The 18,884-nt window shown below is 32.9% G+C and overlaps 2 protein-coding genes across 4 annotated transcripts; one reads left to right on the top strand and one right to left on the bottom strand.

Annotated features, from left to right (window-relative positions):
* Positions 1-82: 82 nt before the first annotated feature.
* LOC114249356 (uncharacterized) lies at positions 83-11,814 on the bottom strand. 3 transcript variants are annotated; one of them, XR_016324189.1, is made up of 11 exons: positions 11,469-11,813; positions 11,078-11,268; positions 9,936-10,055; positions 9,529-9,742; positions 8,874-8,948; positions 8,563-8,634; positions 8,170-8,301; positions 7,370-7,509; positions 863-960; positions 262-358; positions 83-189 (listed from the first exon to the last, which is right to left on the bottom strand). XR_016324189.1 is itself a non-coding variant. In XM_028182884.2 (9 exons), the coding sequence occupies exons 1-9, from the start codon at positions 11,561-11,563 to the stop codon at positions 6,774-6,776; spliced, it is 1,050 nt and encodes a 349-aa protein (XP_028038685.1). In that variant the 5' UTR covers positions 11,564-11,814; the 3' UTR covers positions 6,301-6,773. The 3 variants fall into 3 exon arrangements, 2 of the variants coding, with proteins under 2 accessions (XP_028038685.1, XP_089589033.1); XM_028182884.2 differs by lacking the exons at positions 83-189; positions 262-358; positions 863-960 and adding an exon at positions 6,301-6,784 and having other exon boundaries at positions 11,469-11,814; XM_089732907.1 differs by lacking the exons at positions 83-189; positions 262-358; positions 863-960 and having other exon boundaries at positions 7,240-7,509; positions 11,469-11,810.
* A 4,215-nt stretch (positions 11,815-16,029) lies between these two features.
* Positions 16,030-16,773, top strand: Pdrg1 (Pdrg1 prefoldin-like subunit). Its single transcript, XM_028182905.2, has one exon. It carries the CDS (start codon positions 16,111-16,113, stop codon positions 16,507-16,509), a length of 399 nt encoding a protein of 132 aa, XP_028038706.2. The 5' UTR covers positions 16,030-16,110; the 3' UTR covers positions 16,510-16,773.
* Positions 16,774-18,884: the final 2,111 nt, after the last annotated feature.

The raw sequence follows: 18,884 nt of genomic DNA, 5'->3' as shown, positions 1-18,884 counted from the left end.
AGCATCGACGACGGTTGGCTGCTACGTGAGCAGAATCAGGGATGTCGGAACGCAGTATACCAGATTTCATTAATAGAACGTATTTAAGTCCATTATTTATTTTGCAAAATTTATACAACATATTCTTTAAAATATATATTTCAAGCTATGTATTTTACGAAAATTGAACTGCTTTGGTCGTTTTCATATCTGTAAATAAAAGAAGCCGTATTAATACAAAAGTTGAGTGACTGTAACAAAGACTAAGAAAGAAGTATTTACCTTTTGTGTTTTTGTCCATTTAAGAGTACTTAAATTGTTCTAGGATACAATACTCTTCTTATTTTGTCCAAGAATGTTGCGAATAATCTGCTTAATACTGTAAAATAAAATTGAATATGCATTTGTTAAGTTTGGACAAAACTGATATGCTTATATTTTATGCATTATCATATGCTTATTTCATTGTAATTGATATTTATCAGCTTTGTGCCATCTTAAAATGAAAAATGAAAAAAAGAGGATAATCATATGGTTTAAAAAAAAAAAAAATGGTGTGGTCCAATGGACGCTAAGATGGTAGTTGTTTCTATGGGCACTATGGAACAGTCAATCGCCAAGCGAGATTTTAAAAATTTTAGTTTTCAATAGGTGGATACTTCGAGATACGAGCGGTGATAAGTAAGGGCCAACCATCTCTCAGTGGTTATTATTTTTTTAATATCATCAGAGACATCACTTTAATTTTACCTTTAGTATTTTTTTATGAAGTTATTATACAATGGTGCAGATATTATATATTTGTAATAGTGGATAAGAAAAGAATGCTGTGTCCAGAAAGACATAATCATCATAACTTTAAATTATATAAAAATAACTTTACCTTTTTTGCTGCCTTAGGAATCTTAATTCCACTGCTGTAGCAGATTATTAGTCATTTCAAATTCGTCCTGTCGTCAAAATGAGTCTTCACCCATTAACCTGTAAACAGTTATACAATTTGAGGTTTTATTTTTAAAATAGAAGTGCGCTTTTGATTTTATGAACTAAAAGAAAACTGAATTTTTAAACGTACTACAAGCTGTGTAATGATAATAAAACTTATAAGATCCCATGCGCTGCACGCATGCCTTAATTTATCCAATTATATATATTCAGACCCTACTTGTAATTCCTTCACAATATTTGATTTTTTTTTTATTTTAGTACCCATGTACTTTAGTTTAAACAATTATTTCCAATTTTCGAGTTAGAAGTGGACAGTCCTGAATCAACATATCGAGAGTGATATTGCGTAATAACCATTTTGTTTCTAAGAAGGTTCATAACTTTAAGGGAGGTTTTAATTTAGTCTTATCAATCGGCTGTATTAATTTAATGTCATTGAATGACATGAATAGTTCGTTACTGTTAGGCATTGCTGAACCGGTAACCGTTTCCAAGCCTCGTTATTTTTGTTATTTTTTTTGTACCTAATTTATGTTTGGAATAAATGTTTATTATTATTATTATTATTAATAGTATGATGGACAACTAATCAGAAACCGCTGAGACATATTGGCGCGACGCCATTGAATTGTCACACGTCATGCAGTACACGCAGCAACGCAAGACGTTGCGGGCACTTTACTACTGTTATAATGTATACCAGTAATACGTGGTAGCCATTGGTTGTCGTAGCGACTACCCGCTTGTGGTAAAATCCCATTTTCCTAGATTCAACAAAGATGACTGTTTTCGTGCACAAATCAATGACATGTTGCAGGCAGAATCGGCAAAAAGGCCAAACTATGTGGATCCAAATTGAAATTGATATAAAGAAAATAATATAAACAACAAACAAATCGTAAAATTCTAATTTCTCGACAATATTCGTAATTGAATTAAAAACAAAGGATCATTACAGTTTTTAGAATTTCATTTTTATTTTATCTGTATGTACGGAATTCAATAATGGCCGGTCATGCTCTGCTGTGACCATCATTAAACAGTATGAAACAATAATTTATTCATTATAGATGACATCTTTATAAATCTTGTCTAACGTTCCTTAATTCAGTCACTTCAACATCATACAATATCCTCTCGTAACTGCTCGTGTGTTTTACTTTGTGTGCACTCACGTTGTTGTCGTGTGCGTTGTTTATGTAAAAGCAAGTAAACGTCAGAATAAGGCTACAACAACAAATTATGTATTCAATGTATAATTCATAAGCGAACCACATAATTTGTATACAACACTCCTATTCTATATTCAAAATTACATATCGAGAGATGAAAGGCTATTTGGTTCAAGAGACATTTTTGAATGGGATAAGCATAATTGAAGTTCAATAGAAAACATCGAATTGTTGATACTAATACCAAATAAAACGGACCTTTAATTACACAGATAAATGTCGCATATTAAGCGAAATGTCGGTTAGACCAAATAGCCTTTCCCCCCTCGATATACTGGCGTTTGCAGTGTTGATCAACATGTTTGCCGAATTTTCTACCTACATCATGTCATTACTTGCATAGGAAAATACTGTTTTATATTGTGATAACAATTACCCTTAAACAATAGGATTTATAGCGTTCTTCCTAAAATCCATTTTTTTCCTACGTTCATGGTTTAGTCGTGGAAACCTTAAAATAACAATGACCATTGTTTAGTATGTGTGGCTTTATATTAATGACTTCAGATTGTTAAAAGTCATTTTCTTATCCAGTTTTAATGCAGGCAACCAGTTTCACAACTACAATGATGTAACATGACGTGTATTCTTACTATATTCCTTGTATACTCTAAATTCCATTTCTTGTCTTGGACAAGATAATATGAACTTTAATAATAACGTCATTTTTCAAAATCCATTTTCTCTTGGCTTATCTACCTCGAAAAGGTTGAATAAACATTATTTAAAGCTTAAAATAGTAATAATGTAACCATTGCGCACTGCAGTTTTGGGTATGAGTTTATAATTCATAATAAGTTTATAATATCGCACCTTTAGAATTATAAATACCCAACTCAAAAAATGTGTTTTTTGGAAAACATCGATTAAAGTTCTCAAACCGAAAAAACGTAGAGGAAGGGGACGGAGTGAAAGAGACCGATATATAGCTTTGTCCCTTTAAAAGCTACTTATGGTCGGTCATATGATTACTAAAAGTCGCTAAAAAGGGTCGTTCTACGTCAATTTTTGAATTAAAGACGAAATCCAAATATTTCAAAATGAGTCTCTATAATTTTAAAGGTGCGATATATATTTTATTACCAGAATTTGATATTATAATACAATAGCTATTCACAATGAGCGGCGTATTTGAAAGTTTTATTATAATTATTTATTTAATCGAATTGTGTGTCACTCACCGCTTAAACATAGAATTTTATATTCAACATTACTTGAATTGTTGTGCCGGATCATTACCATTGCTGTTTGTACACAACAATTTATGCAATTTTGTTTAACCGACAGCACATTCTGTCCCTTTTTATCACACTTTTATAAGTATGAACTTTACGCAGTGAAATTCGCCGTAATTTTAATTAGAGTTTAAGACGTCCGATTAATTTAAATATTGATGTTAAGGACCGATATTAATAAAATAATTTTAATAGTTAACCTAATATCGGTTGCTATTTGATTATTATTCTTTTTAGTTACCTTTATTTTTCACACAAATGCATCAGAACTTTTATTACTATTTTACTAAAAAAAAATATAAGAACGTTTACGATGATTATTATAAAAAGCATAAAATGAAGGCTTAAGGTTAATCAGATCTCATTTCAATTTTTATATATTTGGCATACCTACATATACATACCAGATTTTTTAAAATTAGTTCTCCAGGTCGTGTTTGTTCCACCAACGAACATTTTTTCCTAAATCGTTCTATTATCGTTCGTTAATTTAACGATAGTCGTTATAGTCATTGGTTTTTAATTTAATTAATACGTAGCATACTTAAGTCGTCGATGATCTCAGTGAAATACCTATTAAGGTATCAGATGTTTCTAATTATATTCGAAGCATTTCTGAGGGCAACTTATCGGGGAACTTTCTCACGGGCTTCGTGAGTACAATGCTAACGTTAATACGCAAAGTATCTTATCTTAAATAATAATAAAAAAGAGTAACAAATACTTATCGTAAAATTTTCCGCTTATTCATAATGAAAATGATTAATTTATACCATATGAATAATACTTATTGAGTCTTGTTATAACGGATTTGTAAAGCTCTGATAAGTCATTGAATAAATTTTCTGAGGTCGCACAAAAAAGCGTATGAGCTTCTAGGATTATTCACTTCTTGTGAAGTTACACGCTAATTGTATTATAAATATGTAAGCACTGCACTGTATAAATATGTGATTTCTTAAAAAATATTTTCTTCATCAACTTATCTTAGGTTTATTTTTTAAGTACGCAAAAATTTACACATTACCTGTTTTTAGTAAATATATGGTGCGTCATAATTAACTCCAGAGCTCCAATGCAATTTTGTAGAATAATTTAACTTCACATGTACTGCAACTTTACTATCATATTATACCAGATTCATTTCATTATAATGAATTCACCCATAATTGAAATCTAAAAAATCTTTACATAAATAAACTAGTAATGTTAAAGTGTACGCAAACATTGTACACATTCGGAATTGTCATTTCTTCGTGGCTTTTAATTGATACCGGGGTAGTTAGGATAAATTTTCTTAATATAGATACCTATGTATAAATAGTTTTATTGTATAAATCTAGTATATAAAATTCTCGTGTCCCGCTGTTTGTTGCCAAACTCCTTCGAGATGGCTCAACCGATTCTCATGAAATTTTGTTTGCACATCGTGTAGGTCTGATAATATAGGTTAACATCTATTCTTCACACTCCTAAATGGGCCACCCAAGAAAACTATCCTAAAAATAATGTATATGGCAAACCAGCGTTTGCCGAGTCAGCTAGTAGTTTTATATTTTCCATACTTAGCTAGTCAAGAAATCGACAAGTATTTTTAAGCTTTCTCTTTTCTTGCATAATGATATTATTTTACATTTCAACTTTCAGATTCTAGTCTTAGTAGGTTAAAACTCATACCCTTGAGAAGTGCTTTATAAGATACCAGCTGTATCCGCCCGCTTCGCTAGGCATTTAAAATTAACATTATTATTTCTCACCCCCACAAAAATTCTCATCATTAACGCCCCCGCAACTGGTGTAGGGAGTTCAACACCCATATAAATATTAGCCTATCCATGAAATACATGTATTTTTTACATGGATACCAAGTTTCAAGTCAATTAGATGCACGGTTCAGTAGTTATAACGGAACATCCGTAAAAACCACTGTAGATTTATATATTAGTACAGATGTCTTTTTTAAAATATAATTTCTACTATACTATTTAGGTATTGTTAAATGTCAATTTACATAATATAATCTAGTAATTTCTCTCCTAAAAAAAACAATTTTTGTACACAATTGTACTATTGTATTTCGAATTATAGTTTCATTCGCTTTAATTTCAATAAAATTACTAAATAAACATAAGCATTTGTAGCTTGCGTTGCTTTCGTGTTGTCTTACAACATTAAGATGGTCACTTGAACAAATCCACAGTGAAACCTTCCTTCCTAGTTTTCAAACGTTTTTTTTTTCTTTCTTTAAATTTATATGCATACCCCATTTTACGTTTATGAACATTATAAGGTCAAGACTTTTCTGTGAGTGGATATATCTATTTTAAGTTTTGTACTTTTGTCAATTTCAGTGCTTTTTATTATTTTATACATACAATACAATACAATACAATAAAATACGAAATTTATATTCGAATATCGATCTTTTTATCTCATTAAGGATATAATTTAAATAGATATGTAATTATAATAAATATAGAAGTTAATATTTATAATAATTACATACAGAATGTAGTTTTTTTACTGATTTTGGTTCCTTTCATGATAATAGTATAGTTAAGTGTACAAATTATCCTTTTTGTGTCCTTTAAAATTTATTAGTTGATGCTTAACGCTTTATTGACTGGCTATTTGTAAATCTAACATTTTCTATCAAGTAAGCCCAATATATTAATTTACTAAGAACATCCATTGTTATTTTCATAATAACTTTCAAAATAACTGAAAATAAACCCCTAACAACTCACTTTGAAACCACAAATTAGTTCCTGATTTTGTTTTAATTTTGTTTGAGTACCAAGTTCTTTTCAATTCCATCATATTGTGTTTAGGTATTATTCGACCGTTTACCACCTAACAAAAAAGCTGTGATTTCATCAGTTTCGTAAATAAAGTATACACAAACATTAATTTTATACTTTTATTAAAAATTAAGTTCTTATTCACTAAAACATCATGGGTGCCATACCAAGAAAAGGTACTTAATAAAATGTTAACCCTAAAATACAATTCTGGAATTACAATATTCTGATCTTGCTCTAAATAATTTTATTAGTATAGGACATTCTTTTAAGCCAGTCATAAGTCAGTAATAAAACCTAATGTTCTAGTTCATTTTACTTTGTTTGTCTGACTTTTCAAACAAAGTCCGTCACTACAAATTAAATTTGTCTATCAATTATTTATACTGGTTTGTTCTTGCATCTTGTAGTTCGTTTTTGTATTTCTCGTTAATCTGATTTTCACAACACCTAATTCAATACTTGTTTCTGTTGTACATCCAATAACTTGAGATATTTCGTCCACTTTATACAGATATTATAATTATCTTTAGATCGAAGTTAAAGATGTTAATTTTATTCTGTTACAATCAAACAGATCACCAACTGCCTGTAATACAAACAATTATACACAAACTGTAATATTGTTATGTTTTATAGTTTTACACCATGTTCAATAATTACCAATATGTAATTTCTCAGTTGGGGTGTTGGGGATATTCATTTACTAATGTTTTTTTTAACTAAACGTTTTGCTCTAGTTGTGTCACCAAAATGATTTAACCTAAATTATAAATATAATTATTTTTTTATTTATGTCTTATTCATTCATTATGCTATGTTTTCTTCATTTTTAGTGGAATATCATTATTCTAGAACGCACTGTGGTCAAGGAATACTGTATGTAGTATTTAAACATTTAGTTTATTAAATCTAAGATTGCCAAACAATTTTTAAACCAACCTGGGTACAATAACTATTTAAATGCACTGCGCTCATACTGATATAATTTTGATAAGTTTCCTGACGATACATCACTAAGTCGACAAGCAAGCACTTCCAATACAGACCATTTATTTATTTATTTATTTGTAACTTAAAGTAAATATTGAATCACACAAATAAATTAGAGATTTCGTCAAAGTAAGCTACAACATAATCTGTCCCTTGGTAGTTCAGTATTTTCCAAACTTACCATAGCTGTTAGAGTACTGTTGTTGGGGCGGATAGGAGTTGTAGGCGGGTTGTGAATACGTGTCGTACGCGGAGGCAGCGCCGCCGTATGCGGACTCTGCTGCTCCGTAACCGGCGTCACCCGCCCCGCCCACTCCGCCGCTATATTAACAATATATTTTGCGATCAATAACTACTCTTGTATAATAACGCCACACATTTGTACTGGAGTGATATTATATAATCATTTGGGGTTTTTGTTTTTAATAATAATTAATGTAATGCTGTTCCAAAGACTAGCTTATAGAACTTGATATTATTAATATTTTATTAAACAGAATCTATGGCTATGCTTTCTCGGCCCCTTATCAAGAATAGAATTCAGCCTACTGTATAAAATAAAATTACTAGGCTACTGGTACAAAGTTTTAAGAGTATTTAGTAATGAAGATTAAATCTGAAATTTTTTAATTATTAGATATATATGAAAGTAATTTTTACAATTTTTTTGGTTAAAATATTTTAGCATTTTTTTTATTGCATTAGCACATTCATTTAGAGTATTGTTTTTTAAATTTATATTTATCTTCTTACTGATTTTAAACTCAACTATTTTTTTCAATAAACCTAGGGCCCTCCTTAATCACAGACTGCATTGGTTTGTAAGTCACCTTCTCAAAAAATGTAATAATATTTAAAAACAGTTCAACTAACACCTGTTCATGATTAGGTCATCTCCGTACCATAACTTTTGTGGCTATTGTTATTTATTAAGAACTTAAAAGTAAAACGTATTAGTTTTTTTTATAAAGATTGACTGACCTGTAACCATCATTTTCGTAACTTCCTGGACCACCTGTTGAATATCCATAGCCCGCTCCATAACCGCTGGAACTATATCCAGAAGTGACCTGAGCAGCTGCCGGTGCAGAGTAACCACCATCTTGATATGAGCTACAACAACGAGATTCAACATTACAATACAATCAATGTCAACATGTATCTAAAAAATGCATATTAATCGTCAGGATCTAATTTTCTGCATGTATGTTTCAGACGGCAATTCCTATCTGTTAGATTCGTAATCATCATTTTGATACTTTTATCTACATAATTATATTTTTATAAATATTGTTGGGTTCGTCAGAATTTCACTCAGAACAGCTAATAATCAGTTATCAAATAAATTTTAATCTTAGTTTTAGTCTAGCTTACCTTGGTGCACTGTATGATTGTTGTGTATAAATATCAGCAGTTGGTGGCTCATATGGCTGATATCCAGTGTGTCTAAACAGATACAATTCTTATTACTATAGATTAGTGCCTTGATCTAAGGACTTTTGATATAAATACTTATACATCAGATATTGAATAATCGTCATTTTTGTATCAGACGGCACATTCCTATCGTATTCTTGGTTCATCATTTATTTATACTTAATATAACTTAAAAAAAATGTTATAAAGAAAATATTGCAATGTCCAACACTGAGACAAAATCACTACTTATGGAAAAAAACACTTACGATGGTACATATCCATTTGATTGAGGAGGTGGATGTCCAACAGATCCCCTACCTCCACCACGTGGGCCTTCAAATCTATAACACATGAACAGTTATTATTGTAGTTAAAAATGTATGTTCAATGTTATATAACTTTTATGCTTGATTAATTTTAGAGAAAATTGCTAACAATAGAATGTTTAATATATGTAAAAAATCAATTATAATAATAAATATTTGGAAGTTATGTTTGGGTGTTATACAATCATACAAAACTGGGTAAGCTAATTAGGATAACATTTCCCACAAGGATTTATAATTTAATAATTATTTATTTTTAATAGTGGTAAATGACATGATCTGGGCAAGACCATGGGAATATTGAGATAGTGTTCGCTGGTTGGTTGATCTTTCATGCATTCTACCATAATGATAATTTATGGACCAGAGTAAAACAAAAAAGTCTTTATTGTAGAAACATGCTACATGTTTCATTTTTTTAAATGTTATTAATTTAATAAGAGTGAAATCTGGTGGCACTGCTACACATTTTTGTTAATTTCATGGCCACAGGGGCAGTTAGCTAAATCAATATTTACAACAACATGCATTTCATAGCACAATACCTAATGACCACACACTATTTGTAGGTATTCCATTTAAATAGTCTACAAACCTGCCACGTTTAGGAGGTCCACTGGGTCCACCACGTATTACACCTCCACCACGCTTGAAGGGAGGACCCTGTGGCTGAGCTGCAGGCGCACCGGCAGCATGTGGTGGTGCGGGACGCGGTGGTGGCTGCACAGGACCCACCACTGGAGGCACAACTCCCGGAGCTGGTCCAGGAGGACCTGGAGGTGGACCATGGCCACCTCTTCCACCACGACCTAGTGACATTTTTTTTAATAATGTATTTAATTGTAAACATCAAATGACAACATAACTCTTCACATCACTAACAACAAGCTTCTGCACAACCATAACACAAAGTCACTTAATAATTTAAACAGGAAAAGTTCTGTTTAATGTCATTTTTGAAAAACATGTAAAATGTATGGATTTCAATTCAAAATTGAATACCTCTCATTGGCATTCCTCCACGACCAGCACCTCTATCACCACGCTGTCCGAAGTCTCCTCTGCCTCTACCACCTCTGCCTCTCATACCACCAGGCCCCCCTCTATTGTTAAAGCCACCACCTAACGAGAACATCCTGGTACACAACACTTGCTTTATTTTGGTTCAATCATGAAAATTTGCATGAGAATGGAATACATGCAACCTTTACTTTTACAATGGTAGATAATACATTTTCACCACCTCGACAACTTTCAACAACAAAAACATTATAAATGTTGTCATTACATGCAGTTGAGTGTTCATATACAAACAATCAAAATGCCAAGCATGTAGTAATTTCTAGGAATGATAGATAGGGCTTAAATCTCACAGGCATGATTTTGCCCAATTAATTTATAGAGCATTTACTAGCATTACTAGCATACTAGGATCGCAAACTGACATTTACTAGTAAAACATAATTCAGGCAAGCTACATCACCTGGCCTGCATGCCACTGAAACGTCGACCTGATGTCTCAAATTAGATAGCAGTAATTACACTGTGTTCGCTATGGGTTCCAGTAACTACTTTACACCAAGTAAACCTTAAACTGTTTAATCCACCATCTAGGGAAAAAATTTAGTAAATTTTTCATTCTAGCTTCCACAATAGAAAAATAAAATCTGCAAAATGACACAAATGGTGGTTGGGATAATAAATATTGTCTTTTTTGAATTTATTCATAAAATGGGGATGACAAAAAAGTACAAAAAAATTTGGCATTAAAATGAAAATTTTCATTTTTTGTTAACATTATTCCAGACTCTTCTATTATTGTTAGTCAACCAATTAAAATTGTGATCCCTAATGTTTGATCTATTTAGTAAAAATTTGAAGTTTTTCTTTCTAGGCTCCCAAACCCAAACATTTGTTTGTAAATATGAGTAAACTTAATTATCTATATATATTTAAATATGTAGCTGGAATAATTATTTTAACTATTGGTGTTCGCATGGTACAGGGAAATTAAGTTGGGACTCGGATGACTATGATTTATCCTCGATTATTGAATATTTTTATTATTGTAGTTTAGAGAGCAATACAAATTATAGTATAGTTACACCGACAGCCATAAAGTGATCTCTTAATATTTTTCTTACGTGGAGGTGGTGCACCCCGCGACTCAATGGTAGGTACTGGATGTGGACCAGGTCCTTGCGGTCCAGGTGGAAATCTTCCCCCTCGATCACCGCCTCCGCGCATCGGGCCACCTCCAAAACCACGTGGGCCTCCACGCATAGGCGGCCCGCCCCTAGGCGGTCCACCGCGACCTCTCATGCCAAATCCACCCCTAAAAACCAAACACCAAATGAAAGGTACATCCTAAAAAGCTAGTAAATCAGTAGTCATAAATAATTTTGGAACAAATTTGCCTTAAATTATAAATTATTCAAATTATTTCTAAACGAGATAACCTCAATCTGTGACGCTATCGCAAAATGCTGCATGTACTCACACAAAGGGGGCTAAAAAATTTAACTGGTCACTTACCGTCCACGCACATCGAAACCACCTCTTCCCCTCATTCCTGGTGGTCCACCGCGTCCTCCACCACGGAAACCACGATTTGGTGGGCCTTCCATCATTAGAGAGCTCTTGGAAACAAGAGCAAGTGAAAATTATAAATTACGTAAATGAATGATATGATGTCAATTGCGTACCAGGATCTAATATCGCGTAAAATGAGTACAACGACAAAGAAAGACAATCGCAAAATCTATAATCCTATTTTTAGTACGGCAGTGTAGTAAAGCGTCTATCCGCCATTACAACCGAATATAATTTTAAAATGGCAGACAGACCCTTGTGTTTATAATACCCATTGGTTACTGTTCCTTTAGCCTAGTCGTAGTCATTTACGTAAAAATCCTACTATATAAATTTATCTTAGAAAACTGAATTATTATCAAGGCTAAAATATATAATGAAGTCGATTTATTTAAAATTAGTTAAGAGTTTAAACGGAATGAAATTGATGAGACGAAATAGTATTGAACCCGAGATGTTAAATCCAATCGATGAACGTTGCGTCTTGAGTTGTATAAATTTCTCAAAAATTAAATAGTTAATAATCCACCATTATTACATATTACAACAGATTTTTTTTTATTGAGAGCTACTACGAAAACCTTCACAACTTCAGCAGAACAGGTGGGAGGTAGTGAGCTTAAGAGCTCAACGGAGAAGGCGAGGAACTCCTTAATGCTCTGGAGTTTATCAATAGGGAGACATTCGACGTTAATGGTGGTTAGCTGCTATGTAGGCCAGGTTGGCCTAATAGGCAAAAGTAGGCACGGCTAGCCTAAGCAGTTCACTCTTTTTACAGACCATAGGGTAGAGGACTCCCGAAAATGAAAGCGGAATGATCACTGACAGTCTTTCTGTAGAGTCGGAAGATGTGGATCAACCAGAATGTTTACACTTTCCAAAAACTGATTAAAGAAAAAAACGCCTGTAACTTGGCGCACATAAATAAAGTGAAACTTCTTTTTCGATGTGTAGTATGGTGGTTTTTTTCATTTTTCATCCTTAAATCAGATTGCTCTTGTAATATTAGGGAATGCTGTGTATAATGCCGGCCACTCACATGCACGCAAATATTCGTATATTGTACGAATGTTTGCGCGCATGTGAAGGGCCGTCAGACATTCATTCGCAAACTTAGAAGCTGTGCAAATGGTTTCGCATACTCAATTTGCGAACCCGTTTGCGCTTCCTCCTACACTTGTTTACGAATGTCTCACGAATTTCTCCTCCTTTTTAATTCGTCAATAGAACATTGAAGAGAAAAAGAGTTTTGAATTCTTTCCCAGACATCATTAACAGCCATGCTGTTTTTATGGGATTTCTTTTGATGAAGATACACTACAAAGTAGACGTTACGAACTATGGAAACGGCGATACGTCCGTTACCTTCGCAATCGTCGGCGCAACTGGGCAAGCGAATGTGTGGGAGACTACGCGAAGGTTCCAGGTTCGCGCACTTTGATGTCTGTTAAAAAACCGACACAGCTTGGAAAACCACGAATGCAGCGAAAACTTTGCATAATCATTTGCAAATGTCGTCCTACACTTGCGGGTTTGCGTATTCGTGCGCATGTGAGTGACCGGTGTAAGAGATGCTTAAAAGAGATAACATTTTATTTCATAATATTATTATCATTTTTCATTTCATCATCATCATTTATTAGATATAAAATAATTAAAAATTGGGAATTTAATTGTTTTTATGATCGAACAATCACCAATAGTCGGCGAACAAACGATAATTGATCAAAATTAATTAATCTGAGCAATAAAAATAAAGATATCTACTAAGAGGAGCCAACTTAAGGGTGATCATTTGTTTAATTAATTATAAATAAATAAAAGAAGAACAAACGAAATTTTTACATTCGAAAATTAACGAACAAACGACGAACAAATAATTAAAAATAAAAAACCGAAAATAAAGAAAAAGGAGGCTAAATTCACTGAGACACTTTTTGCCTACTATGGATTTTTTAAGCACTTTTATGACCTGGTAACTTAGACCTTTAGGTCAAGTCTTATTTTAATTTTAATGATACGTAACTTTTTTATATGAAAATGATAATAAGAAATGAAATGAAGTTGATTATTTTGAAACAGCATAAAATGAAATGAAAACGAAAAGAAATGAAATGATATGGGATGAAGTATAATTTCAGTAAAATGGTGGTCATTTATTGAGACTTTTTCAGTGGACTTTTTGGAAGATCCCGAGAAGTTACGTTCAGCGGCTTTGTTTCACTTTCCCACATTTGTGCACTTTCACAGATACTAAATAGTTGATAAACCACCGTCATATACACATTTAAACCTGAAGCACCACTAATTAAACAAAATAAAACAAATCACACAACTTCACTCCTCGCGTTCCCGCCAAAAAGTCGCCTACTATGGATTTTTTTAAATGGATTTTATGACCTGGTAACTAAGACCTTTAAGTCATGTCTTATTTTAATTTATATTCTTATTTTTATGAAAAATGATAAAATGGAGTGAAATGAAATGAAGATGATTAATTTGAGACATTAATCAACTGGGATGAAATTAAATGAAATGAGATGATATGGAATGAAATATAATCGCAGTAAAATGGTGGTCATTTACTGAGATTTTTTCAGTGGACTTTTTGGAGGAACCCGAGAAGTTGCATCCAGCAGCTTTGTTTCATTTTCCCACATTTGTGCACTTTCACAGATATTAAACAGTTAATAAACCACCGTTATTACACATTTAAACCTGAAGAGACACTAAATAGACAAAATAAAACAAATCACACAACTTCACTCTTCGCGTTCCCGCCAAAAAGTCGCCTACTGTGGAGGATACCTCTACCCCATAGATTATACACTTAATATTTGAGAAATACTTAATTACTTTATTTGGATTTTTTATTATGTCGGATTTGTTATTATTTTTATTATGTTATATTTTTTATTATGTATGAACCCATTTGCACAGCTTCTAAGTTTCCGAATGAATGTCTGACGGCCCTTCACATGCGCGCAAACATTCGTACAATGTACGAATATTTGCGCCCATGTGAGTGGCCGGCATAATACCGGTCACGCACATTCGCACGAATACGCAAACCCGCAAGTGTAGGACGACATTTGCAAATGATTACGCAAAGTTTTCGCTACATTCGTGGTTTTCCAAGCTGTGTCGGTTTTTTAACAGACATCAAAGCGCGCGAACCGCGAACCATCGCGTAGTCTCCCACACATTCGTTTGCCCAGTTGCGTCGACGATTGCGAAGGTAACGGACGTATCGCCATTTTCATAGTTCATGACGTCTACTGTGTAGCGTATCTTCATCAAAAGTAATCCCATAAAAACAGCATGGCTGTAAAGATGTCTGGGAAATAATTCAAAACTCTATTTCTCTTCAATGTTTTATTGACGAATTAAAAAGGAGGAGAAATTCGTGAGACATTCGTAAACAAGTGTAGGAGGAAGCGCAAACGGGTTCGCAAATTGAGTATGCGAACCCATTTGCACAGCTGCTAAGTTTGCGAATGATGGTTGACGGCCCTTCACATGCGTGCAAACATTCGTACAATGTACGAATATTTCCCCGCATGGGAGTGACGGGCAGACGAAGTCAACTGATGTTTACTGTGTTGTCAGTTTTTGATGAATGATTGAAAAAACTCCTGAATTAATGCAGCTGCCTCGATTGTCTAGTGAACAGTTAGTGTGCCGAACTGCCGATATCGGGTACGAGGTTCGAATTTTAGTCGTGCTTTGTACATACCGAGTTTTCGACGATTATGTTCCTATAGTATCTACCTATACTGAATACCGAGTGTTTTAAACATTAAGGAACACTTTGCGAGGAAACTTGTAAGACTGTCCTATTTTCAATACATCATATAGTTGAAACTATAGATGTATAAAATATAACAATTATAGGTAGGTAATGAAAAAAAAATTTTGATTGTCGTTACATACTACTAGTAACATATATTAGAGCACTTTAATACAATTTTATTGTAAAACAGAAATAATATTATTTTATAGTTTAAAATGATTATCTCTTCACACTCATTGTTCATTCACGTGATTGAACGAGAACTGAACGCATCACTATTACTTTAAATATAACAACATTATTTTACAAAGTCACATCAGGGACTTTTTGGAGGGAACGCGAGGAGTGAAGTTGTGTGATTTGTTTTATTTTGTCTATTTGGTGTTTCTTCAGGTTTAAATGTGTAATAATGGTGGTTTATTAACTGTTTAATATCTGTGAAAGTGCACAAATGTGGGAAAATGAAACAAAACCGCTGGACCTCACTTCTCGGGATCCTCGAAAAAGTCTCAGTAAATGACCACCATTTTACTAAGATTATATTTCATCCCATATCATCTCATTTCATTTGATTTCATCCCAGTTGATTAATGTCTCAAATTAATCATCTTTATTTCATTTCATAATATTTCATAAAAATAAGAGTATAAATTAAAATAAGTTACGACTTAAAGGTCTTCGGTACCAGGTCATAAAATACCTAAAAAAAAAAAAAAGTGACATCAGCTGGCTTCGTTTAGGTAAAAATTAAAAATACGATTAACAACAAAAGTTATTAAACATGCACTAAACATGGTAAATAATCAAGAAAAACTATTGAGGTATTTAAAACAAATAGAAACACTTGCATCTGATATTCTTGTTGATAAAAATGAAATTATAATGCTAGATAAACGAAGAAATAAAAATCGTGAAGCGTTAAGAGATCTTACTAAATCAAGTCAGAAGAAATATTGGCTCACGGTGGGATCAATACTCGTAAAGCATAAGTTTGAAGATTCTAAAACTCTGCTGGAAGCCGATCAAAAACAATTAAATATTGACATAAACAAATTGAGGAGTGACCTGAAAATCAAAGTCAATACATTGAGAGACCTGGAAATGCAACCACCAGTTCCAGGCTTAATGTTAGTACCTCTGTCCCAGAAAGAAACTGAAGGATTAACAAAAAGTAATTTATTTTCGTTGTAATGGAAAAGTAAAATCAAAACTTATAATAGTAACAGTATTTAATTTTGATTATTCAGAAATGGAGAATGCTACACTATTTTATTGACGTAATAGGGGTTTCTTAAATTTTGCTGACTGTCATGTATTTAATGAGTAGACCATTATGAAAGTTCATGTCAGAAGGTAAAATTATAATAATATATTATTATGGGCATCCCTTGTATAAATAACACAGTGCTTGTAAAACCCAGTTTTGACATTACACAGTACAAGAATTGAGAATAATCTATGATTGTTTTATTTTTACACAAGTTCAAAAATATAAATATATATTGGATTTTTTTTATTTGCATTTAAAAATGGAAATTTCAGCTTTATTGCTATTATGAAATCCCCCATTTCATATTGAGAAATATCGGAATGCATTTTGTTCATAGTAAATGAAATAGATAAAAGTTTTTGCTTTTGTTTTTAATATTTTGGAAAGTAGTGATAATTGAAAAAAAGTAAATAATACCTGTCTCTTACAAGTTTATATGTTCATAATGATTTCAAATTGTGGTCTATAAAAGATTTAAGTCAGAATTTTTATGGTCATTTTAATTTTGAAGCTTAAATTGAAATGTTTGACAAAATCAAGAAGCAAACGAAAACTACTAAATATCAAAGTGTTACTTTTATTTTTAAATTTATATGATTCTTTTTCAAAATCAATGTGTAACATTAATAGAAGTATGCAAGTATAGAGGGTACAGTTAAGCACTACTGTCTTATCCGGGACAAATTGAATAAGTAGCAACACAACGAAAAAGCCACCAAAATACCACTCACATAGCAAGTGGTATGATATGAGTGTAGGAATTGTAAATGGAAGAATGTGTGGTAAATTAAAAAATTTAATAACTTTTGGTGTCATGTTTAAGATTACACCACTTACTATGGTACCACCTTGATTGCTCATACACTTTTATACCCAGACGGTGTTCCTTACCTTTGCCCCATATAGATGAATGGAGTACCATGAAGGTTAAACAGTTTTTGAGACAACAACACTTTTATTATGTCAGTGATAACATCATTAACTTTCTATGCGATGACCTATTGAATTAATTTAAATTAAGTAAGTATAGTGACTACATATTTTAAAAAATATTCAGTTTTGTTTTTTCATTTAATCCACACCACCACCTAGTGTTGAACTGTGAATGGAGAACCACTTCAACACACAAACAAAAAAATTCATTAAAATCACTCTACTGTTTTAAGACTTCAGTGCAAAAGATAAGTGAAAACTTTTTTGGAACCTCTGCAGTGGGACTTTGGTTCTCTGTACTTTGTAGCATATGTTCCATGGAGCACTTTGTTCTGAGGAATTGTTTGAGATGATCCCATCATCTTATTTTGGCCATTGCACCGCCCGCCCCGGGGAGTAGAGTTCATCCATACTACCTAGAACTACTGCATTCATCCACAATGACCTTCCCGAGATCTTTTTTGCCACCTACCATCCGGCTTTGGAGTAAGCTCCTCTCTACGGTGTTTCGCGAGCACCATCACATGTCCTTCTTCAAACGAGGCTTGTGGAGAGTACTTTACGGTAGGCAAGTGTTAGCTTTGCCCCTGGTATTGCTTACGTCCATGGGTGATGGTAACCAGTCACCATCAGGTGGGCCGTATGCCCGTCTGCCTACAAGGGCAATAAAAAAAACATGAAGTATAGTGAAGTTATTTACGGCATAATTAAATCAACTATTTATTGCGGAGATTATTTATCTTAAGTCAACGTTGCAGGACGATCTTAGAGAAAGAAACACGCATATTATTGCATCCCAAAAGCATTTTAAAGACGAGCAGTAGAATCATGTGGAGAAAATACAAATAATTGTGTTAAAAAACACAAATTATGAATTTTTACCGACCAAGGGCGCAAAACTTGTGCTGTGCGTCATTTACAACTAGCTTTTCGTTCGCATTCTTACACTTCACGTAGTCGTAAGACTCTTGCTCAAGAATGTGTTATATATGGTAGAATAAAATATATCCTATATTCTTTCCCAGGGTTGTAATTATTTTCATACCAAATTTTGTCAAAATTGGTTTGGTTTGGGGTTGAAAATTATTAGAGATGAAACGGATAGTTGTTTGGCCGGATACCGGATCTAACTTCACACGTGAAGCTCATGACACTTTTTGGGACTGTTTCAATGAAGTGGCAAAGGATAATAGTAGTGATTTTCGCGATCAAGAAAAACAAATACAAATACTGAATTACTATCCGATATCCTGCCGGATACTGCATTACTATACGGTACCCGGCCGGATAGTTGCCGGATATCCGTTTCATCTCTAGTGAAAATGTACAGAAAGGTTGCAAAGCTACAAACAATATAATTTGC

Source organism: Bombyx mandarina, chromosome 15 (assembly GCF_030267445.1).
Source record: "Bombyx mandarina strain Sakado chromosome 15, ASM3026744v2".
Classification (NCBI taxonomy): domain Eukaryota; kingdom Metazoa; phylum Arthropoda; class Insecta; order Lepidoptera; family Bombycidae; genus Bombyx; species Bombyx mandarina.
The sequence above is the reverse complement of the archived record's forward strand: the minus strand, read 5'-3'. Positions and strand labels throughout refer to the sequence as shown.

Excerpts from the sequence above, each read along its gene's own strand:
- LOC114249356 (XM_089732907.1), bottom strand. The coding sequence starts at position 11,563 with ATGATGGAAGGCCCACCAAATCGTGGTTTCCGTGGTGGAGGACGCGGT. Across the intron at positions 8,949-9,528 it reads GGACCTCCTAAACGTGGCAG|ATTTGAAGGCCCACGTGGTG; the intron begins GTTTGTAGACTA and ends CATGTGTTATAG. Across the intron at positions 8,635-8,873 it reads TCAAATGGATATGTACCATC|ACACACTGGATATCAGCCAT; the intron begins GTAAGTGTTTTT and ends GTATCTGTTTAG.
- Pdrg1 (XM_028182905.2), top strand. The coding sequence starts at position 16,111 with ATGGTAAATAATCAAGAAAAACTATTGAGGTATTTAAAACAAATAGAA.